This window comes from Anser cygnoides, chromosome 5 (assembly GCF_040182565.1).
Source record: "Anser cygnoides isolate HZ-2024a breed goose chromosome 5, Taihu_goose_T2T_genome, whole genome shotgun sequence".
Taxonomy (NCBI): Eukaryota; Metazoa; Chordata; class Aves; order Anseriformes; family Anatidae; genus Anser; species Anser cygnoides.
In genome coordinates this window covers 61,127,125-61,155,046 of record NC_089877.1, presented here as the reverse complement: position 1 = coordinate 61,155,046, position 27,922 = coordinate 61,127,125, and the positions used below count along the sequence as shown (strand labels likewise).

The window sequence follows — 27,922 nt, the reverse complement described above, 5'->3', positions numbered from 1 at the left end:
TCCATTTTCATGATGACCAAGCCTGCCTGCACCCAGCTGATGAGCTCTGATGAGGTCAGAGTTAGCAACATTTATGGCTTTTTTGGTAAATATAGCTGAGTCAACATAATCCATGAGAGCTCAGAAGCCCCCGCTGTGTTCTACCACGAGAAGGATCAGACACAGCCTTAACCTCCAGGGCTGTCCCTTAACAACCCTGCTGGAGGACTGGGGTGGAAATCAGCACCGATTTCAAAGAATATTTTACAATAACAAAATCAAAGATAGAGCTAAAATTGTCACCGGTTCTGCTCGAAGTGCAGTGACTTTGAAGACACTTCGGACTGACGATGCTTTTCAGAGCAGAGCTCTGCATCACTCCACGTCAGCGCATCGTGGGACACATTGAGGGCAGTGCCGGAGCTGCAGCGCGGTGCTGGAAGATCCCGACGCTTATGGGAACAAGAGCATTAAGGGAGATCTCTGTTGTTTTTTGGTTTGTTTTTTTCCTAGACAATTTGTTCTTAGCATTTGCAACAAATATAGAGAGGATGCTATTTTAAAAGTCCCATTATTATACCTCAAAGCTCTAAAGAGCAATGGGGAATTTTTGCCCGAGTGCTCCAAGCCAAGGGCAGCCAGCAATCACATTTTGGCGAGGAGGCTGTCAATAGCGGAGGGATGAGCCAGATCCTGGCTCTGCTGTCTTGCTCTCATTCGTGCTCAACACATTTTCTGGGCTGCAGAATTGCTCAGAGGCAGCTCAGGTGAAAAGGTCAGGAGCTGGGAGATGCTGCTGGCTATTCCAGGGCCATCACCACTCGCAGTCTAGGTGGTACGTGGACAGCTTTGTCCTTGTGTCTCTTGCCCTGGGCTTTGATGTTTCTCTTAGGAGACGTTATACAGTGATGAATTACTTATTTTCTCAGCTCTTTAGGCCACCAAAGGAATCAATAAGCTGTTAAAAAGACAATATGGTCTCAAACTGGTGAAATGTATGTCTAGAGCTGAATGCTGGTAACAAAAGAAATGCCATGCCCCAGCACATCACATCATGTTCCAGCTTCCCTGCATTTTTTTTTTTGAGATACCTTGAAGTGCCTGGGTTTATCAGGGTTTTTAAAGTCATCAGTCAAAATATTTGGGTGGTTCGCAGGGACAAGAAGTGTGTTTTGAGGTGTGTTGCTAAGCTGCTCTGCTGCCTCTGTTTCACTCTCTGCTCAGCACGACTGCTCTTCATGGCCATTTTTGCTCCAAGTCTGAGATTATCGTAAGGCGTTTGGCAACAGCCCTGTGACACGAGTCAAAAGAGTGGGTGAAAAATCAGGTGAAACACACTTTGCACTTGCTTCCCTGCCTGGGAGCGAGGCAGCCTTCCTTTGAATGCTAGTGAAAGAGCCATGTGGGGGGAAACCCTGAGATTTGGGTCTATTATTTGGGGTGCATCAAGCACGGCATTGCTAGTAGGTCAAGGGAGGTGATTGTCCCGCTCTACTCTGCGCTGGTGCGGCCTCACCTCGAGTACTGTGTGCAGTTCTGGGCACCACAGTATAAAAAGGACATGAAACTGTTGGAGAGTGTCCAGAGGAGGGCTACGAAGATGGTGAAAGGCCTGGAGGGGAAGACGTACGAGGAACGGCTGAGGTCACTGGGCCTGTTCAGCCTGGAGAAGAGGAGGCTGAGGGGAGACCTCATCACAGTCTACAACTTCCTCGTAAGGGGGTGTCGAGAGGCAGGAGACCTTTTCTCCATTAACACCAGTGACAGGACCCGCGGGAACGGGGTTAAGCTGAGGCAGGGGAAATTTAGGCTCGACATCAGGAGGGGGTTCTTCACAGAGAGGGTGGTTGCACACTGGAACAGGCTCCCCAGGGAAGTGGTCACTGCACCGAGCCTGTCTGAATTTAAGAAGAGATTGGACTGTGCACTTAGTCACATGGTCTGAACTTTTGGGTAGACCTGTGCGGTATCAAGAGTTGGACTTGATGATCCTTAAGGGTCCCTTCCAACTCAGGATATTCTATGATTCTATGATTCTATGATTCTATTATTAGGAAGCAGTTTTCCATTTTGGATTTTGAACCACTGATGGGAACGGATCCTCTTCACCGACCATCCCAGGGATGCTGGCACCCCTGCAGTGCCACCAGAGCTTGCTGACTAATGCAGGTGACAGCACATCTAAGATGTAGGAATCAGTTGTGATTTACTCCTGGCTTTTCAGCAGTGGATGATTTCTCTTAGCTCTTTAATGCTATTTTTGAACCAGAAGGATCCTAAGAATGAAGGCTCTATTCCTGCCATTGACCTAGAAAAGTCTTTTGATTCTTTCCAGTGGGACTTCTTTTTGTGAGTGCTGGGAACCTTAAAATTGGGCATCTCCCTCCTCTGGGGGAGGCAATTGGTACGTCTTCATTCCTTCTTCAAGATGTGATCAGTAAAGCTGCCAAGACCCCAAAACTCTGGCTAACCTACTGCATTCCCCCGTCAGAGCAGGCTCGTGCACCGCTTGCAGCCTACCCCTGTCTCCAAGTCCATGCTTTTAAGTCTGGGCTGCTAAATTTGTCTCCCTTACAGCATTGCTGGTGCTGCAGCTGGCATTATTAATTCCATTTCATTAACTTATCTTCTTAATGGACTGGAAGACAAAAGAGAAGACAGTCCTGAGACCACAGCGTTGGCTGGGCCTCGGGAGATCTATGTTCAGCCCTCACGTCTGCCAGAGGCTTCCTACGTGACCTTGGGAATCCTCTCTCTTGGGTCTCTGGGTCCGCTTGGTCTATTTAAATTTGGGTCATCATCTGCTTTTAAAGCTTTATTTCTGCAGCACCTGGCACAACATCTGCTGCTCGAGCAAAGCAGCCTCGTGCATTTTTGTAAACAAGTTGCAGGCAAGTGTTGCTGGCTGGCGTTCTTGGGCCAGTGGAGACCAAGCAAGATGGTGAAGATGAATTGGGGTTGCATGGCTCTTGGAAGGGGTGAAATCCTGCCCGGCGCTGGCGAAAGAGGAGCCTCCCCTTTGGCCAAGCGTGCCCGGCAGAGGAGGGGAGGACACAATTATTGTTACCTCCCAAACTGCCCCATCCCATGGATCTCTGAATCACCATTTGCAGGTGGAATGGTGCCGCTTCAGGCCCAGGGCTGTTGCTGGAGCTGTTGGGGTACGGCACAGCCATCCTCACCCCCAGCCCGGTGCTGATGCTACCAGCCCCTGGCACGACCTGCGCTGCCGCCCGCTGGCACAAGCCACCAGGGGCCCTGTCCCTTCCCCTGCCTCATCTCGTTGGCTGTCCCCCGGCGATTCAGGGGCTGCGATGCTGTCCAAGTGCAAATACACCTACAAACTGTGCAAACATGACTGCAAATTAAACCGACAGCCTGCGGGCAGAGGCTCGGGAGACAGAGGTTTCTTTTGCAGCGGTGCCACAAGCCTCTAGTTCAGGCTGGCATCCTCGCCGGCACCCAGGGGTGCTGGTGAACGGGCCGTGGTTTGCACCGTTTCTGCTGGCTCCTGTACCCACCAGCCCTCCTGCCAGCCTGACCCCAGTGAGCAGGTGAAGGTGCAGAGCATCATACCCCAGACCTCAGCTCCCGTTCCCAAAAAAAGCCATTTTCTTTGGCGAAGGGAGTCATTTAACAGGCCCTCAGCTGCCCACCCCTCTGCACCGCTTCCCCCATCCACTGCGTGGGGGCAGGCGGGATAAATGCGCTGGTGCCAGAGGTCTGCAGGTGCTGTGGCCATGCAAGCACCACTCGACCATCCCACAATTGTCATGGCAACCCCGGCTTTCCCTGGAAAACAGCAGCAGACCACGAACACGCTGCTGGATGCAGCAGCCACAACCCAAGCTTATCCTGTAGCCCTGTTGCTGCCTGCTCCGTGACTGCGATGCACCTGGGGACCGAAATGCTCTCTGCACAGGGAGGGATGCTGCTCGAGCCCATTCTCAAGCTGGGGGGATGCACAGGACTTGGCTGTTAGCCAAAAACGTGGCTGAGGAGCGGGGAACAGGTCAGAAGGCAGCCAGCCCAGGGTAATCAGAAGAATTGCATCGGGAAACAATGTGCCAGGAAAACGTTCAGTTGTGTTCGCTGGGGAAAAGTGCAGGGAAATTGGTTTTGTGGGATATTTTAGGCTATCATCTGGAAGAGCAGCTACGCAGGAAAGCAGCCATGGCTTGAATATGGGGGGGCTGGCCCTGCCCTACACATCCCCCACACGGGGCAGGAGGAAGGGGAGTCAGAAGATACCATAAGGAAGGTCAAGCAAGCTTCCTTCCAGCATCACATCTGCAAAATATGCAATGCAAATCCACAACCTGGAGCCAGCTCATTAGGGACTTAACATCAGTCATCCCTAAAACTAGGCATTTTATACATGGAGATGTAAAATGAAGAAATAGAGAAGGAAAATAAAATGCGGAGTCCAGAATAATCGACTGAATTCGTGGAAGTGGGTTTCTCTCTGAAAAACAGATTCCATCTCTGAGTACTCGAATAACACGTATCCTCACTCCCCCTCTCTGCACACAATGAGAAAGCCTTGATTTGGATGCTGATGTCAAGTATCTGAGAGAGGACAATTTCATTTTCCATTCTCAAGGCCGAAGGATTAAAGATACATCGGCCAAACCATTTCCCGTTTAGAAAACCCAGCTAAAAGGGCTAAGGAATTCAGATATGCCCGACAATGCCTTTAAACACCACACACCACATTTTCCTGATTGCTTCTGCAAAGGAAAGATAACCCTCTACTCCAGATGAGTGTGAATATATAATAGGAGGTATTGAGTGAATTTGAATATATATGTAAAATGGAATTATTTTGCCTTCTTTGTGAATTAATAAGTGGGATGGAAGTTCTTTGTGAATTAATAGGCAGCAGGAAAGTTCACTGGACAAAACTGAAAAAGGGAAAACATTCCCCTTGTATCGCAGGACATCTAACCTCTCTGCTTCAGTAATGAATAGCGTGTGGGTATGGCAGAAGTAGCAGCAATTTCAGAGTGGCACTGTGGATATACAGGGTACAGAACCAGCCCTTGTCCCAGCGCAGTGCATGTGAACAGTGCAGGGTGGAAGAATAACATACTGTGTTTTCTGTATGAATAGTGAATTCCTTGCCACAGGTTTAGCTCTTGCAGAAACTGAGTAATTCCAAAGAAAACAGCAAAATAGGATGGGGAGAGTGTTGCAAAAGGTCTGCGGGGACTTAAGGAGCTGCTTCCCCCACGTCTTTCACTCCTTGCAAGCATTTTAGCGTGGGAGGCTTTGCTGAAACTCCCCAGCTCAGACAGGTACCACCGAATACCCCTTCATACTTGTAACTTATCAGATATTTCACTCTGAACAAAAACATCCAGGTTCTGAAGTCATCACATCCCTGTGTCCCATCCTAGGGCTCTTGCATTTCACATGCCAGATACTTAAAATTTATATTTTTTTTTTTGCAAACAGAGAGAAAACACAATGGCATGACATTACTTTTGAATCATGATAAATTCAAGAAAACCACAATCTTTGTATACACAAACAAACAAACAAACAAACCAAACCCCAAGTGGTGCATTTCGCTTTGGATGGACCTCACCCATCACAGGTAGGATAGGCAAGGGCAGCTGCTGCTGAATGCCATCCCGGTCCTGGGCCCCGCTGCTCGCCAGCACCCGCGGCTCTGGGCTTTGGAAACCTCAACCTCTGAGCAGCCCCAGCACAAAGCCAGGAGATAACGGCCCCCTAGATTAGGATGTCTGGTGCTGGGGCCAGAAGAGACGAGACAAGAGACTTCATTTTGGAAACAGCAGTTGTTACTTTTTCCAAAACTTGGTTTTTAATTTTTTTCTCTCTATTTTTTTTCCAGCTTGTCTTGCATTCAACGTGATCAAAGTTTCCTGCGAAGCACAGCCTCTGAGTTTCAGATAAATATAGCCACGCTGCTCTGCGTTTGTTTGTTTTCCCCAGGTTGCAAACCTGCAGACGAGACCTACTTATTTCGGAGCGGGGCATGCAGAAAGCAAGGGGAGGCATGATGCACGGAGACCTGCTGCTTGCAGGGCTGCATGGAGGGGAGGATGGACGTGGCCACGGCTGAGTGTGTGTGACGTGCCCAGCCCATGCCACCACACAGGGGGACAACCCCAGCCCTTCCAGCCGTGGCAGACCCCTTGGGCTCTGGGTGAAGCCACACACAAGGGCAGAAAGGTCCCAGCCCCGATCCCCCACCCACCCCAGGCACCTCCGCTCATCCCACCACAATTTATTTCGGCTTTCCAATTAGCCGGGAAGTAAACGCAGCAATTACTTTGCACGTCTGAAGTGTCAGAACTCTTCTGGCACATTTCCCTGAAGCAAAACAACTAACGAAGGGCTCTGATTAGTGCAGAACCAGCAGGTAGTGTGGACCAACATTTATTTTTACCTCTTGACCCCTGAGACAGAGCTTGGTGAAGAGGATGGGCTTCCTGGCCACTGCAGCCAGAGGGACTTGGTGTAGGGGTTGTCTCAGAAGATGATGTTCCACCCTGTTTTGTCCTTGGGCTGCCACTGAGAGAGGAAACCTTCAAAATCTGAACGCTTTGCATGTGATGGAGGATAAAACACGGCTTTTTCCATCCAGGAATGACACCCCGCATAGGTCCCACTCAGCACCTCCTTCGCCTCCGTGCCTCTCCGAGGGTTTTTGCCCCCTCGCTGGCAAGCAGGGGTGAAGTAGGAGATGCTGGCTGTGCTGCTGCCAGGGCTTGGGCTCAGCCCCTGCAGACCAGCAGGACCTGGGGTCCCACAGCAGGACCAGTCCCCGTGGAGCTATGCCCACGCTTACCCAAGCCCTGGCAGCTGCAGCTTAAGGCCCTTTTTCTCCCCAAAGCTTATTTTTTTCTGAATCGTTTCTCCTGCAAAACACACCAGCCACCTGTAAAAGCTGTCTGGAGCACAGACTGTGCCATGCAGGCTTGTGTAAACCCCTGCCCTTTCCCCAGCCCTCCGTTGTTTTGCCCTCAAACCGCAAATAATCTGTTTTTCACCATGACCCGGGAGGGGAGAGGCTGCCCAGGGGATGCAGGGAGCAAATTGGGTAGCTTCAGGGTGCCGAAGTGCAGAGCAGAGGATGATTTCCACCTCCCCAGGGAGGAGATGAAGGAAAGCAAAGGGATTACATTAAAGCTGAACTCTCCCAACCCCAAATGCCCTGGCCATAAGGACAGCAGCTCCAAACCCTTCGTGCATTGGGTCCTGAGCAGCAAAGGGGTGCATTCACGTGCTCGGGGAGGATGCTCCCAGCCCTGCAGCAACAGCAGCCGGGCACCTCGGAAAGTTGTCCCTTTAACCAGGTTTCCTCCTCACCCAAATTTTTGCACAAACAGGAGGTGCATGACTCCTTGCAAGGAAAAGCAACTATTTTGGAAATCATCTGCTCTAAGCCTGTGCCTGATTTCGCCTCATCCAACACGTGTTTCCATGGAAGCAGAGGAGGGAGCGGGCAGCCTGCGGCTGCAAATCGCAGCTAGTTCACCGCCTGCTCCCGAGCCTGAAGAGACAAACAGATCATTAAAAATAAAACAAGATCAACATTTAAAAAAAAGGCCCTTCAGATAGCTGATAGTCAGTGCTGCAATGGTGCTTTTGGGGTCCAAGCACATTGCAGCTGCATGAGACCGAACTTTGGCTCATTCTCAGAGGAAACGGAGAATGCGCCGAATAAAATGATTTGTGGTCTTTTGTTGATCGCATCGGTGTAATGATTGTGTGAGCACAGAGAATGGCAGCGCAGCACACAAAGGGAGTTATGTAAATGGATTAAAAAGATGTTTTCGGCATGGTTTGAAGGACTGTATTGCAGAGAGAGACCGAAATGAGGATGGTCTGGGAAATAAGTGTGGTTTAGGAAACACGGTTTATCTGCTGATCCAAACCTGGTTCAGACCTCAGGAGTGAGTCTCCTCAAGTCATTCAGTCTTATCGATGTGACCCTCAAGCAGAAATGTATCATAAAATCACAGAATTATGGCTTGGGTTGGAAGGGACCTTAAAGATCATCCAGTTCCAACCCCCTGCCATGGACAGGGACGCCACCCACTAGATCAGGCTGCCCAAAGCCCCATCCAGCCTGGCCTTGAACACCTCCAGGGATGGGGCACCCACAGCCCCTCCGTGCAACAACGTGACTATACATGACTGTAACCACAAACACAAAGTTTTCTGCCCTTAACTAGCATCTCGAGGCGTAACTTCGTTCAAACACGCCGTTCCTAACAGCCCGTGAGCACGCTGCGTCGTGCTGCCGAGCCAGGCACGTTGCACTGGGAGCAATTACCGCACCTCCTCGGGTAAGAGCTGCCTCCTGCCCAAAACGCTGCACCCTTTCGAGCGATGGAGCTGGATGTGACCGGGCACCTCGCCTGCTCCCAGCAAAGCAGCGGCGCTGATACGTGTGCAGCCATTACAGGAACAAATGCAAAATGTCCTTCCTGCATTAACTCCCCCCTGCCCAAAAATATATCAGTTTTATGGCTGTCTGCCTTCTCCCTAGAGGCAGCAGAATTTCCCACCAGTTGTTTTTTTCTTTCTTGAATAGCAAGCCTAATAATAATAATAATAATAATAATAATAATAATAATAATAATAATAATAATAATAATAAATTAAGCTGACCTACAAAAACTACGAATTACAAAATATAGTTGCAGACTCAACCGAACGGGTTCGGACTTGTTCCACAGAGCTGCCTGAACGCTGAATTTGTGAATACTGCGATCAATACTGTATTGAGCACTGATACCTCTGATCTAATGACAGCTCTGGGTAGGTCTATTACTTAAGTTCAGTAGGTGGTTTTCAGGGGAAAAGCAGCAAAATGGAAAGAATGAACCAAACCAACTTGAGTCTGCTAGATTCTACATCCAAACAGGGAAATAGATGCGATGAGGGTAAATCTGTCGGGGAAAATGAAGTGCTTTAGCTTTGCGCAGGACTGACCCTATTTCAAGAACACACAAAGGTCCAAGATAAGTCCGTATCAGCAATTCCCAATGAGAAAATGGCAACGTCACCCAAGGTATCATTCTTGCCTTTTCTAACCTTGAAATTCATCTCAAGCCAGCAGACCCAGCCAGGGCAGGGCCCCACAAACTCCTCCATACACAAGCTGGAAGCAAACTTTGTGGTGGTGCCGAGTACCAGTGTTGCACAAGGATCAATGTGCAGGGAGCAGCACGGAGTTGGTTTTCACCTCCAGTTAGCGCCTGGTTTCCTTCCGCGTCCCACCAAGAGGAACAAGCTGGTGGTAGCAAGTTGTGCCAACCTGGGGATCCAGGGCTTGTTCATATTTTTAAATAGAGCCATCAAATTACGAAGCTTTTCCAGTTTTACAATGTGTAACTCGGAAAAGGAAGAACAGTGCACCCGATTTCTTGGACCAAACAGGAACCAACTGGAAGGCAAGAGGGAAAATGGTGCGGGTGATTCCGGAGGATATCAGGAAAGCGTTTGCCTCTAGGCAGTGCAGGAGATCGATTTGCAGAGTCACACCGCAGCACAAGCCGGACAGGAGGCAGCCAAAATGCAGCAGAAACTGGCTCGGGGAAAGGGAGAAAGCTGTCAATGAAATAAAGCAGGGAGGCACAGGGAGGAGGCAGGAGGAGAGAGGCTCGCAGGGCAGGTAGCGCTGCAGCCACGGGCGCTTACCTCGCGCTGCGTATCCGTGACCTTGAGACTGATGCCATTACCTAACGGTGCCAAATTGTAGGAGGCACAGAACAAATTAATTACAAATGGGAGATTAGGCTTACGGTCTGATAAGCAGCTCACGGAGTTCAATGAAGAGAAGTTTTAATGAGATTAAGTGACAAAGCCATCACTTAGAAGGAAGCATTAAAAAGGCTACAGACAAGGAGAAGGAACTGGGGGCGAAGGCAGAGAACTATTAAACCCATCTGTGTTATTAAAAAGAAGAGTAAACAAGGCCTGTGTCTCTCAGAGAGAAAAGGGGATGGCAGCGAGCGTGCTGGCACCGCCATGGGAACTTTTCCCCTGGGTACACAGTGGCTGAGTCAGGCTCAAGGGGAATCGACGGCATGCAGCAAGGGAAGCCCAGCACCCATTTGGGACCAGCATGAGGAGCAAAGCACTGGCTGGCTCTCATAAATTACTGCAAGGAACAGGTCTAAAGGATGACCCAGGAGGGCTGGGGTTACTGGGGGGTGACAATGGGTTGGAGCTGGACTTGATGGAGAAGACCTTTGACCTGGCCTGCTTCAAAAGAGAGTGCAGCAGGATGGTGGGCGGTAGCAATCGAGGAAAGAAACAGGCTAGCAGTTATAACTTCAGACCGAGAAGGGTATATCTTAAATAATAATAGCTGCTTCTAATGATGAATAATTAAAGCAGACCATTTGTTCCGCCAGCCCTTACATATTTCCATCCCTCTAACGTACAGCTGAAGGGCTGGCTGTGCTTTGTCTCCTACCAAAACCACCCCATCCTTCTGCATGAGGTGTATCTGACACCGAGTGCAGGCATAAGGAGAAGCTGAGCATCTTCAGATCAGGCTGGTGAGGGACCTGCTGAGTAAACGCAGCCCCGATTACTGCACAGCAAACAGCCGGGCAGCTCTGTACAAGGTTTGCAGGTAACATCCCCTGCTCGCATTGCCAACAAGAAATGGGCCAAAAGGGTTTGCACATATCTTGGCCAAACAAAGGTCCTGATCGTGACTGGGCCTCCAGACACTACACCTGAAATAAGGTCTGAAAACAATAACGGCAGAGGTTGCTATTTCCTTGTGAAGTTAGGGAGCAATTTGTGTGTGCTAACAAACGTGCCTAGCACGACAGCCTTTCAAAGTCACCTACTGCTCCCCTGACTTCTCTTGCAATGCAGGTTATCCAAACGTGTATCCCTGGGTGCTGTCTAATCCACAGTTCTAGTAAATATTTACATCCCTTTCCTTCCTATTCTCATTTAGAAATGCGCTAAAAGGATGCACGGGGGTTACCTCAGCATTTTACGGATTCTTCAGCTCTGTCAGCGAAAGCAAAATCCCACAGGATTATGCAGCTGAGAGCATGTTGCATTCTCCCCTTTCTGGGAAGAATCCAACTACCACAGTTAAACCTTGTTAAAAAAAGAAGAAAAGAAAACAAAGCCCATAAAACCAAAGTGTGTGGCAGAATCTTCTCCATTGATTTAATTTTTCAAATCTCATTGCGCTTCAGTGGGATCAATTGGCTACCAGAGATGAACTCTCTACATTTCTTAGGGTCTGTTCCTGAGGAGGGGAGAATACCAATGGGGAATCACTGAAGACTGGGACTCTTCCAGCTCTGGCAAGATACAGCACCCATGAGATGCTCTGGAGGCCTAACAGAGGCACAGAGCTCACACCTGGGGACAGCACCAGGAACCCTCCCACTAAGCAGGCGCAGAGCAGGCAAGAGGAGATGGGAAGGCTTCGGTACCAAATTATACATGTAGGTACAGTGTATGTACACGTCTGATTCAGACCCATGAATAGTAACTGCAGATTTAACTCCACCCTTGCCCACAAAGCAAAAGCAAAGCCTGCATCTGAATAAATCCTGACTCGGGGCAGCAAATCCCAGTTGCCAGCATTTCCAGGTAGGAGCAACAACAACAACAGAAGCTGAAGGCAAGTTCTCTGAATATTTTCTTGTGGAGTACCCAGGAGAGCTCAGTTATATGTAGCAGAGCCATTTGTGTGGTGTTTGAGGCAACATTTCTGTCTTAGCAGACAGAGAGGTGCCAGGGAACAATCCTGCTCTGCAGGCAGGGCTCAAACCACCACGTAGGCAGGTTTGTGAGCCCATGATTATCCCACCGATCTTTTTTGCCTGCCCCATGTAGCATCAAGCGTGTGCTAGATGGCAACTGCTCATCCCAGGCACTCCTCTTGCTGCTGCTTTGTGTTGTAGTGAAGTGAACACGAAGGGGCTCTCACCTGCAGGAGGAGCACGGGGAGAAGATGCTGCAAAACTGGTGACTGACTTTTAACCACTGGGGCAGGAACAGCAGAAAGCGACTCTTTTAAAGGCAATAAGGAGAGACGGCAAGCTCTTCAGAGAGATGCAGCAGACAGGAGTTAATCTCTGACTTCATGGCTCTGCTTGCTGCATTGCAGATGCCCTGTCAGTGGGGCCAGCCCCTGCTCCTTGCAACACCTCCCTTCAAATGAAAGTCATCCCACCACAAGGAGAGCTAACCCAGGCCCATGAGCATCACTGAAGTCACACCTAAACGCACGGCCAAAATGTTCACTGTGCCCTACAAAGGGCTTGCACCAGGCAGCAACCGGCACTGAAGGGGTGAGATCCCATGCCAGATCCTCCATGAAGTCTGTGACACTCGGCCATTTGGCTGACATGTCATTTGGCATTTTCTCTCCAGCACCCTCATTTATTTCCCTTTGCAATGTCAGCTTGGCCAGCCAGCTCCATGAATAATTCAGTGCCATTAAGCACGTGCCAAAGCCGCTCCGGCACTTAGGAAGATTGGTTCTTTGGCTCTTTTCTCCATTTAACTGCATTCCAGCATAATCTCCCCTTCACCGCTGCTGGAGGAGCAAGATCTACAAGTGGAAAGCACATTGCCACAGATATATGGAAATACAGCTGTATATATGGAAATTGTCCTTTGATAGAAGTGGTGTGCTGCTCACCATTCTGTTGGATGCATGGTCAATGCCAGTTTGAATGATGGTGAAACCTGCTTTTTTTTTTTGTTTGTTTGTTTTACAGACATCCAGCGGATGTAAGGGTCAATAACCAGGCAATAAGGATGAGCTCACAAACCAGGATTCGGAAAAAAGAGGGGTCATTTCCCAGTTCTGTTGTGTATTTGTGGTGTTATTGCACTGAAATCAATTCACCTCACTCAATGAACCCATTAATCATATGATAAATTAGTCATTCACAATCCCTTTCTAACCAGCTTTCTTAGGCAAAGGGGCTGTAAGACGGGTGTGCATGTGTTTCAGCATCCCATCTGTAAAATAAGGGTAATATCATCTCCTTTCTTGCTTTGTCTGGGAATTTAGGTTGTTTCACTGCCAACCTGCAGCACCAACAAAAGCAAGGCTCTGAATAGGGATAACACCCACTAGTGCTGTCACCGGGATGGAGCCATCTTTCAGTCTGCCAAAACTGCTCCACTCAGACCCTTTCCCTGCGAGGAGTGCGAGCTGTTTCTCTGAACGCTGAACATAATTGCCCACGCAACTTCTGACCTGGGTTGTGTGTGCAATTACCGTGTCTGAGAGCACCAGGCAGCACAGTCAGCACATCACATCCAGCCGCAGTAACTGCCTGTGCAAATAAACCGTATAGGTGAGTGCTCATTTCAGAAGGCACAATTGCTACTACGGCTTTTATTAAATCCCACGCTTTACAATGCCCTGGCTGGAGCAGTAAACCTTGTGCTTTCAGCTAAGGTTACACACGGGCCTGCTGTTTCAGCAGCAGCAAAGCTCCAGCAGCTCCAGTGCCGGCGTCTGAGACAAGCCATGGATGCAGCCTGTTCTCCCCCTTTTTTCTCTAGGGAACCTGCTTTGGCAGGGGGGTTGGACCCGATGATCTCCTGAGGTCCCTTCCAACCCCTACAATTCTGTGATTCTGTGATTCAGGAAGTGACTTCCGTACTCTGGAAAAGCTGCTGTACTCAGCCTAAGCAAGTAAGCGTAGCTGCTGTTGTCTCTATGATATATTAGCTGGCAAAGTGACCCTCAGAAATCCTGGCTATTAATCTCTGCTGGCTTTTCTATAACCTCTTATACCCTGCTCCTTGCTGGTTGCCCAGGTACAGACTTTGTTTTGTGGATGTTGACAGCATTTCATTAGGATGTATGCAGTAATTCCCCCCTGCCTCTGTAAGGAGCACTCTGTTTCTGTAAAAGAGAGAGCAGAAAGCCCTGTCTGTGCAATGCCTGCCTCTGCCAACAGCACTCACCGAGCGAGTGTAGCTCCTAGGCTGCTTATAAATGAGACGCTGTGAAAACAGTGCCTCCGGGACTGTCAGAGGCTGGGTTTTGATCTTACACCACTGTGGATCCCAAGGAACTCTGCACACGGCAGAGGTTTATGCCAGCCAGGCTTTGGGTGCTGTCAGACCTGAGAAACCTGCAGTTGTTTTTTTCCCTTAAATCCTGCAATCTCATTGCACCTGCTGTTCAGAAGATAGGAGGCAATTTTAAAATATTCCATTTTGCACATTTATATGAAATGTGCTGCTCTAGCAGTGTTTATATTTAGCCAGATGTGATGTAGCAATGCCAAGACCTGTTTCCCTGACAAATTGTTCTTTAGGGATCCAGTTTGGAAGGGGATGCTCTTTACTGAGATTCCTACTTTGCCCGGCAATTTGGATGGTCTAATGTCAAAGCCTTAATGCAAGCTAAATTTGCTGCCTTGAAAGCCTTCCCTTTCTAAGACACAGCTTTTTGCAAAGGCAGTACTGATTATCTGTATCCTTTCTGTTCTTCTCAAATTACCCGAGCTCTAGAGGACTCCTGAGGTTACCTCTCAGCAGTTTGCACTCTTATGACCTGAGCTGTGGATTGTGTCCATATGAACTGTGAAAAAGCTGACACATCTTTTCCAGAGGTGTTGGGGAACCGCAGGAAAGTACTGGAGGACTGGCAGCACCTGGGACAACTTAATTAGTGCCCACCTTACCTCCTAAGGGGAGCTGTGGTGTAAGGCAAACTCCAACATCAGCTGAAAACTTTGGATGAGATTGCTGATGCTATATAAAATAACACAGCACCAGGTGGGAAAGGGTTTCTGTGAGCAGGTGATATCAAAGGGCTGTGAGTCAAGCTGGAGTTGCAAGGAAAATAAACCCAAAAAGGAGGCTTCTGGGAAAGCAAAAAGCAATCCAGCTGCCAGGGGTTTTCCTCATGAAATATTCACTGCCACCTGATGTTGCTTGCAAAACACTAATGTTTCGTGTCTGCTAAGCCCTGAATATGCAGAAGGCAAATACTCAGTCCTCTTGAATAGAGAAATGCCTGCCGCAGAAGCATGAGGATCCAGGTATGCCTGGTTTTCGTCAGTGATGCTTAGCAGAAGCCTCCTAGCCTCATAGCACTTGTGAAATTTGTCATCGCTGCCAAAATGACAAACCTTTGTTGTCATTGCTAGAGCTGATTTCAGTGACCTTGACATCACTAAATGTCCCCACCACAGCCAGGCTAGCCTCCAGCAGACCCGTGGTGCAGGTAGGTGACTACTGCCAACCAAAGCAACTTGTCCTCTTGTAACAGTAATTTCTTCCATACCTATTTGTATTCCTCACACACAAATGAAGTGCTGTGAAAGCAGAACACCAAAATGACGTCTCACTGCTACAGTTCTCCAGTAACCACTGAGCTGCTGTCAGAGACAGATGGAAAAGATAGGAAATCTGTGATATCTACCTGCAAAAAAATAGTGGGCAAAATTACCTGAGTTGGGTAAAGGTCAAGAGAGTTAGAAAAAAAATCATTGCAGAGAACTAAACAAAAGAAAGTTGAAATCAAGATAAGATTAAGAGTCAAAATGACAGAAAGACCAGATGCTGTTTCTTCGGAGAACAAATCAAGCCCTTTCAATTGTTGGATCACTGCGTATCTCTTATTTCCTATGTGGTTCTGAATTCATTCGAACACAGCAGCCTCCCCAGAAAATAAAATCCCCTTTTCAGTCAATATGGCCATTATGTCCCAATCAGCAATGCACCCTCAGAAGCGAAGGAAAAGTACCGGTAAAATCAATACCCACCTCCAGCTTTTATTCCCAGTGGAAGAGAGCTCCCATCACACACTCCCTTCCTTCAGTACAGTCAAACACATCAATTTTAACCTCATGCTATCTACCAGACAAATAACAACATCCAGGGAAGTCCTTATTCTGCCTAACATCTGAAGAATTACTGGATTAAGCCTGAAACAGGCTGAGATGTTCAAAAGCTGATATTTCACCTCATTGTGAGAACTAGGGTTGTATTTTATACCACCAGACCTTAATCTTAAATTTAAATCTGACCTGAAACGAGTCTAAACACTTCATTAGAATTAATCTATAAAACTGGTGAAAACCCATGATTCCCAGCTCACAAAGCATTGCAGAGGTTCAGAAGCAGCATTTCTGGCAAATAAGAAAACAAATTACGCCGAACATTTCCTACAAAACACTACATCAAAAAAAATCATTTGAACAGGCAAAATATCCTGTGTTAATAAAACCAAAATGGTATATTTTGATTTTTACTTCTCCTAATTTCTGTTACAGTATAAAAACTCCCCTAAGCACAGTCAGAGCTAAAAGCATCAATTGTTATGGAGAAAGCTCTTTAACATCATTTACAAAAAAGCCTCGCAGGTGGTATAACTTCTCCCCTTTTTTCATATGTTTTTTTTTTCCTTTACAACCAATATAAATATTTTTCCTTACCATATATATAGTCACAGAAAAGCTATCAGTAAGTGCTAGATTTCTCTGTCAGTAACAAATCTCTCAGATCTGCCCGGAATATCCAGGCAAAGCTTTGCTATACCAAGGCATCTGGGAAAAACTGTCACTGCGATCAGATCATCAATGTCACAGCCACAACAAACAAGTAACTTGGCCTTAAAAAATCACCTTGCCCAAAAGCTGAGTCACTGCTGATGCCAAGAGACTCCAAAAGGGACACCGTGTCAAGATTTTAGCTTATAAAATTTGCTTCAGCTGTGAGGGACTCTGCAGTCGAGGCTTGTCCACAGGAACAGAAAATCACTCGTGAGCAGGGTGGTTTTCTCCTTGCAGCCCTTCCTGGGAGCAGGACTGAGCCATCACTGGGTGCTCAGTTTGGGAGGGCATGGACATGGACAAGGGCAGAGCAAGCAGTGGGTTTGTGCAGCCCAGCCTGCAGAGAAAGAGACCTTCACATGTGAAGCATCTTTACTCCTTGGACCTGTTCTCATCAGGTTCCTGTTTATATACAGATACCCTTGGCTTAGACTCTGCCATTCATGTCTCTGATACTGAAACATTTGACATAACCATCCAGCACCTGTATACAGTCACACAAGTATCTCTTTTTAATTTTATTTTTTACTGGTCAAGAGGTAATCTCGTAATCTTGACCTTACAGAAACATTTACAAACTCTGTTCTGTGCCATATCTTTCGGGAAGGTCTGCATACCTGTGTTTGAGTGCTCTGACTTTTGATGACTCTTCAGAGGCAGTCCTTTGCTCTAAAAGGGAAGATATATGAAAACGGAAGGATAAGGTCTATAAATTTTTATAGCTCTGTACTTAGCTCACGCGCAGGCAGTAGAGTAGATGACAGTCCCGAGAGAAGATATATGATCTTCCTACATTAAGCTACATCGAATTTTAAAAGCACCTCTGAGTATCCAGCCACTGTGTTTAATATGCTTTGGCACTCAGGCATTGAAAGTTTGGCCTTACCCAACACATGGGGATAAATCTTCAAGAGCACAGCCAAAAGTCAGGGAACAGGTGCCAGAGTTGCAATGGTTCAAACTGCTGAAGCTATGGACAATACTAGTGGAGACCTGAAGGACGTGAGACTTATTGAGATGTTTCTGAAGGTCATATCAAGGTCATGCTTTGATGTACGTGTACTGTGCTGGTCACAAGAGGACATCATTGCCCCAGCCACGTTTTAGGAGAGGAATGAGTTTGGCTCTGTCTGCCCTCAGGAGTGTTTGCAGACATTTCTTCTCAGAAAGAGCAGTCAGGCATTGGGATGGGTTGCCCAGGAGGTGGTGGAGTCACCATCCCTGGGGGATGTTCAAGCCTCAGGAGCGAGACCCCATGGATTGAGGCCATCTGAATGCGTCTGCAGAGTCTGTGCCATCACAGCTCACTGCTTACATCTTCTCAGGTGTTCAGAGTCATTTTTAGATTCCCTGAATGTAGCAAAAGCAGAATTGCAAAGCAACTGGTTCTCAAAACCGCCCTGTCTACCAACCTACTGCAAAACCTCCCAAAATATTAGGAACACACTATGGAAAGATGTATTGCTGGTATGAAACAATTTGCAATAAGAAAATCACCTCTTACTCCCAGCTGCAGGTCTGCATGCTGAGATACTTTCACTTAAAACTATCCTCTTACTCTTTATTAGTTATTTTTAGCCATTTTTACCGTAACTGTAGATTGCTAAGCCACAAAGCCCAAGAAGAGCAGAGAGACAAAAGCAGACTGGAGCTTACCTTAACTGCATTGTCTCCTACCCACTGCCTCGGTCTTAAATTCATCCCTGACCTCACATCAGGCCAGTCAGGCAGAGGTATGGAAGGAGAAAACTGGCCTGGCCAGCAGACTGACTGTCAGTGCTCCAGGTGTGGCCCCAGCATGGGGTTTAGCAATGCAGGTGTCATTTCTTCCTGCGAGACCCTCTATATTTAGATGTTTCACTGAGCTGCAACTGCAAAGGAAGAGGAAGTTTGTGAATTGAGTGGGCTGTGGAGTCAGACAGCCCAGGAGGAAAAGAGGCCATTTGGCTCAGGGAAGGGGTTTGGAAGAAAAAGAAAAAAAAAAAAGAAAAAAAAAAAGGGTAAGTCATGTCTGTAGGACCTCTTTCACTCAATATCTGCTCATGGTTCTTGGGAAAGAGCATGGCCAAAAGTCTCAAAACCCATTTGTAAAATGCCAGTCCCCCCCTAGATTCATCTGCTCTGCATTACCCAGGAAAGCCCAATTCAGCTGGCATTCAGCCATCTGAGCAGGAAGTCACTCAAGTGCTCCATGTTTTTGAAATCATAGAATCACACAATGGGTTGGGTTGGAAGGGACCTTAAAGATCACCCATTTCCACCCCACTGCCATGGGCAGGGACACCACCCACCAGATCAGGTTGCCCAGGGCCTCATCCAGCCTGGCCTTGAACACCTCCAGGGATGGGGCATCCACAGCCTCTCTGGGCAGCCTGTGCCAGGGCCTCACCACCCTCTGAGTGAAGAATTTCCTTTTAATCTAGATCTCCCCTCTTTTAGTTTAAAACCATTCCCCCTTGTCCTATCATTATCTGCCCAAGTAAAAAGTTGCTCTCTATCTTTTTTTGCAAGCCTTCTTGAAGTATTGAAAGGCTGCAATTCGCAAAGATAATCATAATTATTAGATTATCTTATTTATCATATTTATTTATATATTATCATATTTATTTATATTATTATCATAATTCATGTCATTTTTTCTACTTGGGTTCCCCAGCCCCTGCAAAAATTCCTCCATGCCCGTTTCCATGCAGAAAATTAAGAGTCCAATGAGTCCAAGCAGGGAAAGATGGAAGAAGTTGGAATTGTTCAGCCTGAAGTAAAGAAGGATGAAGAAGGAACGTCAACTGCTTTCAATAGACGCTTGAGGGCTGGTGGAGGATGTGCCAGGAGAGGCCTATCCAAAGGAGCTGCAAGCATCTGACAGGAGCGCTCCGACACTGCTGCTGGCTGAGGACCAGGACGGGCTCTATGGGCCTTGAGAAGTCCCTGCCAGGCTGGACTGCCAGACATTTCCATGCCTGCTTGCAGCTCCCGGTGCCGACACAGCATGACAGGACCGGCCCAGACCTGTAGCTCCGGCCTACCCTCAAACATCTGCCTTTGCCCAGAAGGTGCAGTAGGCCAGGCCCTGAGCAACCTGACCCCACTGCCTTGAGGAAGGGGTTGGATTAGAGACCCCCGCAGGTCCCTTCCCACCTAAATTTTCCATGTGTGAAGCAAGTGCGTAGAGGTTCACCGATGTACTCCAAGACTGTAAGGCAAGGCCAGGCCTAGATCAAAGCGTTCACCTCTCCAGGCAGGTTCTATGTGTGAAAACGCTCCGGCTCCAGGCCCAACATCCCTCTCCACCACACCTTTTCCAAGCAGGGATTTTTCAAAGGCTGCAAAGCTATCGCAGCCCCATAAAAAGCAAGCTGAAACAGGCAAAACAGATGGGCCGGAGTGTGGAGGCACTTACAGCAGATGGCACTAAAATATTAAACTAACATTACCGTATGCTTAAGCCGTGGCCTGGCTTGCTGCTGATTGCAGAGCCAGCCTGGTGAAAACACGCAGTTGAGAAATGAGCCTCATCTCACTAAATTACCCTGCTCAACATCCCCTTCCCACAGAAAAATGCCTCACCAGCGACTCCCCCAACAGCAGGGATGTGCTAACACGATGCAGGCTACGTTTTGGTGAACAAAACCCATTCAGAATAACTTAAGGTCTCTCCCAGATCCCTGCTGGAAAACAATCTCCTTGAGAAACTGGGCTTGTCTGCAGCAACAAGCAGAGGTGGACACAGAGGGAAAAAGCCCAAATTGCTTTGTGCTCGTCCACTGCGATAGCTCTGGCCAACACGGGGTGACACGAGAGGCACCAAAGAGGATGGGAACATGCTCTTCAACCAAGGGCATTTGTGTCACCCCAAAGCCAGAAGTGGTCCTGACTGTGGCTTGTGACACTCCCTGGGGGTCACCAGACTTGGGTGGCCACCAGCCTTGGTGTCCCTCCTGGGTGTTTGGAGCCAGAGCAGCCACAAAGGGTGGCACACAATGGGTGCGTCAGATAAAATTCAGCATTTAAAATGCATTTCCTGGCTGGGAACCCTGCCTGGAGCCTGGTCCTGCCCGTTGTGCCATCTAGCGTGTGAGTAACAGCACGACCTGTGTGGTGCCAGGAGTTGGACTTGATGATCCTTATGAGTCCCTTCCAACTCAGGATATTCTATGATTCTATGATTGTGCAGCTCCAGGCCAGGGGTTCCCTTTTCCTACACTGAATTGCCATAAAGGAAAATAGACATAGAGCATTACGATATCCCTCTGCAAGCCAGAAGGTGAACATGGTCACACTAGAGATACAATTTACCTCAGAAGTGATAACAGCAGACACAGCTGACCCTGTAGATTTATTTAATTAGTATCTTGCAACTAAATATATCACCCAAAACCACAGGCAACTTCTGTGCATGGCCACTAACTTGCACCACAAACCTCCGCTGGGACTGCACAGAAGAGGGGCTTGGGGCAAATTCAGAGACCAGTGGACGTTCAACACCACACATGTTCATACGACTCTGGCTGTGCTCCTGGTCATTCAGAAATAAGCAACCGGTTTTGAAGAACAACTCTTGGGGCTACGATATTTCCAACAGACCCAGGCAGTGTCAGCCTCTTCGCACCACAGGCAAACCTGTGCACGGCTGTCGGAGAGGCCTGCTGTATCCCCTGCAGGTTTTGTGAGCCCAAGCATCTCAAGAGATGCCCACAGCGAGTTTCAAGAGGATAGTCCTGGCTGACCACAGAAGAGCTGAAGTGCAACAAGAGATTTAATTTTTCAAATGGTAAATCTAAGTGTACAGCAGGTTGCAAATATGTTCCTATGCAGGTTGCAAATGATCAAATTATGCTCATTTATACACTGGCGAGTTTCTGGGACCTTTACTATGAATTGCCACTTTTTTTTTTTTTAAACCTGGGCTCAGACGTTTGATCTGAAGGGCAACAAGCTGCTGCATGTTCCATTAAACCGATCAAGCAGAAGGAATAACACTGTCATTGAAGCAGAGGCTGGAGAGAGACACGATGCCCCAGCCCCGGGGAGATCTCTGGCCAGGACAAAGCCCCCAGGCTGTTGGACACCAGTCTTGGGTGAGCCAGGCCACCGCAAGCTGGCACAGAGCATCTGACAGGACAGCAAGAGAAGAGACAAAAGCACTCAGCCAAAATGCTTCTTCTCTGTCTGCCTTGGTCCAGGCTTCTCTCAGGCCTCTTGCAAACTGCCCTGCTCCAAAAGAGACATGCTCTCAGGAGAGCAGGTCTTTTCTGAAGTTCCCCGTGTGTCCAGACCATGTGCAAACCCAGCCTGGGCGTCACCTGAACTAAACAATGTCACGGCGCTGTGCAGGCCATACCAATCAGACGTGTTATTTTCCAAAGTTTGTGAAAATCTGTTGCTTTTCTTAGAACAAACATAAAAATCCGCATCCCTTGCTCTGGCTGCTGGAATGCACAAATACTTCTTACTTCTTTGTGGCTCAATATTTGAAAACAAAAAACAAACACAGAAAAATAAAGCTGAGCTGGCAACCTCCTTCCCAGAGAACAACAACCAGAGAGGCTCCAAGCCCTGTAGGGTATGGGCTGTGTCCATCTCTGGGAGGAGATGTGGGGGCAATGAGAGCTGAGCAGCAAATGTCTTGCTACAGCTCTGCCTTCCCCTCTTTGCTCTGCAGGAGGCAGAGGAATTGGTAATGCTAACGTAGGCAGTGATTGCACAGCTCTGGCCAAAGCAAACCCTATGTCGCAGCAAGGATTGCAGCCTTTCTGACCGTGTGAAAAAGTGAGTGAGACTCACTAGCAGCTAACAGCACGGGAATAGCTCCATCCTCTATTTCAAACCATGTAAAATGGAGGCAGGCAGCCACTGCCCGTTTTTGTTATTGCCACTGGATGGCAACAGATGTTAAGCAGAGGCACTGAGTTATCACTGCGCAAACCTCACGTCCACTTGCTGCGCTCTGCCTTGATGGAATCACAGTATCACATGGTGAGACAGTTCGTACTTACAAAGCTGACAGCTGGCTATTTTTAAATTTCATATACCTGGCTATGAGCTGGCCAAGGGCCGTGGAAAGATCTGAATTTGGGTGTCCAAAGCACAGCCAAGCGTGTCAAACAGCTTCATCTGATCCATCGCATTCCTATGAATCTCCAGAAATGCTGGGCTTGCACTTACCAGAGCTCAGGTGGGACTTACCATGGCCATTGGGGGGGGTCAGTCCCCACCCAGACTCTGCGAACCTCACTAAAACCATTTTGTTTTAATCACAACGTGTGGCAGTGGCACAGCACTCCCGAGATGACAGGCAGCAAGGCGGTAACATGAAACACTGAAGTTTTTGTTTTCCGTCTTTTATCTAAACAGTCCCATCTTGCTAGTCTTCTCTTAATGATAGATACCTATAATTAAGTTAATTCTGTTAATGATGATACTGTTCTTGCTTTGGGTGGCATCGTTCTGCTGCACTTCCACTGAGTGGCACTGCAGCATCTCCCTCTATTCTCATCACTCCGGCTGAGCCTGGTCCATGCCAAATGCCTGGCGGGTGAATCGAAGCTGGCGTATGGCATGTATTTGATGTCCCTGTTGAAAAGCTCTGCCAAGACTTCAATTCAGTGCTACGAAGGCAGTCACTGCCCCCTCAGACATGCTCTGCCTTGACATTTTTCTGCCAGCTGATGGAGCTTCAGGCTGATGGAGCCTGGTGGGACACAGTGGGGATGCTGTGGTTCCACCAGGCCCCAGTTCACCTGAATGGTGATGACCCTGAAAAACAGCTGAAGAGTTTCATGTGAATTCCCGTGAATTCTCCAAATGAGGAACAACATCTCCTTTCCCACGTCAGGAAAGACCCATGATCTTCCTTCAACATAAAAATTTAACTGGCACCCCGACACGTGACCTGTATGGCAAATACCCATGACAGGAAGGCGATGTAAGCCAGACCTCAAGATCATCCACGTTTTCAAACCTTGAGCCCACCTCCCCCTACCTTTAAACCTGTTTCAAAAAAAAAAAAAAAAAAAGTTTTAGCAATTATCTTCTTGATTGGTTTTCTGTTCTCCTCGGTTTTAGCACCAGAGCATTCACAGATTCACAGATTCACAGATTTCTCTAGGTTGGAAGAGACCTCAAGATCATCGAGTCCAACCTCCGACCTAACACTAAGTACTCCACTAAACCATATCCCTAAGCTCTACATCTAAACGTCTTTTAAAGACCTCCAGGGATGGTGACTCCACCACCTCCCTGGGCAGCCCGTTCCAATGCTTAATAACCCTTTCGGTAAAGAAGTACTTCCTAACATCCAACCTAAAACTCCCCTGTCGCAACTTTAGCCCATTCCCCCTCGTCCTGTCACTAGGCACGTGGGAGAATAGACCAACCCCCACCTCTCTACAGCCTCCTTTCAGGTAACTGTAGAGAGCGATGAGGTCGCCCCTGAGCCTCCTCTTCTCCAGGCCGAACCACCCCAGCTCCCTCAGCCGCTCCTCGTAAGACTTGTTCTCCAGACCCCTCACCAGCTTGGTCGCCCTTCTCTGGACTCGCTCGAGCACGTCCATGTCCTTCCTGTAGCGAGGGGCCCAAAACTGAACACAGTACTCGAGGTGCGGCCTCACCAGAGCCGAGTACAGGGGCACAATCACTTCCCTCGACCTGCTGGCCACACTGCTTCTTATACAGGCCAGGATGCCGTTGGCCTTCTTGGCCACCTGAGCACACTGCTGGCTCATATTCAGCCGACTATCCACCAATACTCCCAGGTCCTTCTCGGCCAGGCAGCTTTCCAGCCACTCATCTCCCAGCCTGTAGCTCTGCTTGGGGTTGTTGCAGCCCAGGTGCAGGACCCGGCACTTGGCCTTGTTGAACTTCATGCAGTTGACCTCAGCCCATCGCTCCAGCCTATCCAGATCCTCCTGCAGAGCCTTCCTGCCCTCGAGCAGATCGACACACGCACTTAGCTTGGTGTCATCTGCAAACTTACTGAGGGTGCACTGGACGCCCTCATCCAGATCATCAATAAAGATATTAAAGAGGACCGGCCCCAGTACCGAGCCCTGGGGGACTCCACTAGTGACCGGCCTCCAACCAGATTTGACTCCATTCACCACAACTCTCTGGGCCCGGCCATCCAGCCAGTTTCTAACCCAGCGAAGCGTACGCCAGTCCAAGCCCCGAGCAGCCAGTTTCTTGAGGAGAATGTTGTGGGGAACGGTGTCAAAAGCCTTACTGAGGTCAAGGTAGACCACGTCCACAGCCTTTCCCTCATCCACCAAGCGCGTCACTTGGTCATAGAAGGAGATCAGGTTCGTCAAGCAGGACCTGCCTTTCATAAACCCATGCTGACTGGGCCTGATCGCCTGCTTGCCCTGCCTCCCTCCATTGTGAGGGAGAAAAGCGCATACTGTAAGTATGGTCCTTATGCACCACCGAACAGTCACCAGGTGTCTTGCATCTGTCCTGGCAGAAAAGTTCCTGCCACTGCTGACCTACGGGAACATAGGTAGGAAACACAGACACGCTGTGACACTGGGAGAACATCATGCACACGGGATTTTCTCTGACCACCTCATGGGAACAAGCCTCTGCTAGCACCAGATTAAACAATGACAGAAAGTAAACGAGATGCAAAAGTTAGGCCAAAACCCATGAATATGATCAAGGGGGACTGGATTCGTACTGTGTGTAGCTGCAGTAAGCTTTGTTAAGGCAGCAAGAGGGATTTTTCAGGAAAGCCTGTCTGTTGATAAGTGTACATATCCCTGCAAATTTTATTAGGCCCTGAAATTGCAAAATCCCAGGAGAGAGAAATTAGCTGCCCATCTGGTATTCCCCAGCTACTTTCCCCAAATCCAAGACCAACTCGTTAGTCATCTGCCCAGAGCAGCACGCAGGACATGTCATGGTGCCAGAGGTCAGCTGGGACCCAACGTCGGACACTGCAGGATGAGGTGTGCAAGGGAAATTCACCCAGCCCTGTAGCTTTGAGGGTCTGGGCAGTGCCTGGGCAAGTTCTGCAAAAGGAGAATTTGGGAATGGGGGGAGAGAAAAGACTGGAGCTCAGCCACCTGTGAAAGAGCTAAGAGATGCGCAGCACGACATTGTGTGCTCTGAGAGCCTGGCAGGAAAACATACCAAAAAGCAATAATCATGTTTCTTATTCAGCCTATTAATGTCATCAATTCATTATCGCTAGGAACATCAGTATTTACATACCTAATTGCACTGCAGCTCTTGCAGTAGGCTCCCCAGCACATTCTGAAAGCTCAGGCTATTTCCTTACTAGACTGGCACGCTTGGGTTCACAGCGCTAGATAAATCAGTTGTAAAAGCATGCCCCAAACGTGCCCGCCATGTCTCCAGGCCATCATGTGGTCAAACGTCTGCACAAACACGGAGGGATGACAAAGATGCTCTCGGAGCAGCAGGGGAGGGGGTTGCCCCCCTGACCTGTATCCAGCTGTTTGCAGGGAAGCTGCAGCTCTCTGAACTGCGAGCCCCAGCTGACGGAGGAGCTGTGGACAGCCTCTGTCCCCCAGCCCAGCCAGGGGGACAGCGGAGAGTCCCTCCCTGCTGTGCCAGCCTGCAAATCTGGGGGCACACGAAGGTCCCAGCTATTCAGAGCTGCTGTACTGCAAAGAATAAAATGCTTTTCTTCTGTCGTGTGCTTTGTGAACTGAGCCAGTCATGGCTGCTGGGACCCCCATCAGTGCCAGGGTGCAGTGACCGTGAGCTGCCACTTGGTCCTCAAGATTCAGCTCATGCCAAAAGCTGGTGGTAGCTCTAGAGGCTTGGTGGGTCTGGTTGGACCTCGGTGCCTGGCTCAATGCTGGCTTTGAAGGCATCCCGCGGGGAGCCAAGCGCCCCTGAGCTCACCTGAGTACCAGAGAAGTGTCCTGCCGTCCCCTCCCAGAGCTGGATTAGGCTTTCAGAGGGGCCCCAGGATGTCCCCCGAGGCGCACAGAGCTGGAGCAAGTCCCACTCCTCTCCACACCAGCCCATGAGTGCACACAAAACCCTGTTTATTGTGGATGGAGGGGGTCAGCCACCACCACAGAGATACTGAAGCTCCACCAGCTTCAGAAACACCCAGACTCACCAAACCCCAACCCCTCTCCTCCTCCAAATCACCAGAGCCTGACCCTTGCATCGTCACAGGCTTTGAGCTGGGGTTACCCAGCGCCAGCAGCATCCCCCGGTCAGCAGTGCTAACACCTCCCCTGCAAGGAGCTTCTCCCTCTTCCCCCTTCTTCTCAGCAGCATTGCAAAAATCAGCATAAACATCTGCATTTACCTCTCTGCTTATTTAAAAACGGCAGTAGGGGTGAAGCCAAAGGGACTTCTTTTCCCAGAGTCCTTGGAAGACACTTTGCTTTGGTTAACAACAGTTTCTTCGATGGGTTTCTTCAGGATTATTCTTTCCTTCAGCTCCTCAGTGCTGACGGCAGAGGTCGGCGGCTCAGCACTTATTTTCGGGGCAACAAAGGAGCATTTCAGGTAGGACGCGGAGTCTGCCAGGTTCTCCCTGTTCATCCTGCTCTCCGTCGTTTTACTGGCTTCGTAATCCAAGGCATCGGCGCGCGAGCCGTTCTCTTCCTTGATAATGTCCATCACCATGGGCTTCATGAGCGGGGAGTCCTGCTCCCTCTTCGGGCTCTCTTCGGAGGCCGACGAGGCATCGCAGGACTCGATGATGAGCTCGCTGTCAAGCTCAGCCTCCCGCTCCTCCCGCAGGATGCTGTACTGGATAGAAGGGGAGGCGGGTGACGGAGGGGGCCCTCCGATGTGGCTGAAGGTCATGTAGTTGGAGTGCAGCACCTCCTCGGCGGCCAGCGGGTCCTCCGACACCAGCTCGATCTCCGAGTCCCCTGACTCGGCGCTGCTGGCTTCGTTATCCAGCGGCGCAGGGACAGCGGGGAGCCCAGGCTTGCCTCGCTGCTCTTGCTTCTCGGCGGAAAGGGCTGGCGACCGCTGCGCCTCCGGGGTCTCGAAGGAGAAGCTTTTTGCTTCCTTGATGGCGCTGATGAGCTCGTCCTCTGACAGGCTGCCTTTGCCCTGCGACTCTGAGCCTGACGGTTCTGCCACACAGAAAGAAAGGGAGAAAAAAATAAAAAAATCATAATTATATTTTCTGACGGCTTAGACAACCAACAATAGATTTCACATCAGCACAGAGCCCTCTAGCAGGGCTGGTAACACAGGCAGAAAGTCTCCCCATCTGTGATGACTAACAGTCATCAAGTTTGTCCTTACAGAGCACTTCCCATGCATATTGTCATTACAAAAGTAGTATCATTATCATCATTTAGTGAGGGACAAGCTGAGGAACAAGGAGGTCGTGGTCAGTGCTTGGCCAGTGGCTCAGCAATCCACTCTTTCACCAGGAAAATCCCCAG

General features: G+C 49.0%; 1 protein-coding gene across 1 annotated transcript in view; it reads right to left on the bottom strand.

Annotated features, from left to right (window-relative positions):
- Nucleotides 1-27,922, bottom strand: part of RTN1 (reticulon 1) — a 108,816-nt gene that overhangs the window by 19,617 nt on the left and 61,277 nt on the right. Inside the window, 2 exon segments of the mRNA XM_013183018.3 lie at nt 26,821-26,863; nt 26,865-27,604. Of these exon segments, the coding sequence (XP_013038472.3) occupies nt 26,821-26,863; nt 26,865-27,604 (783 nt within the window).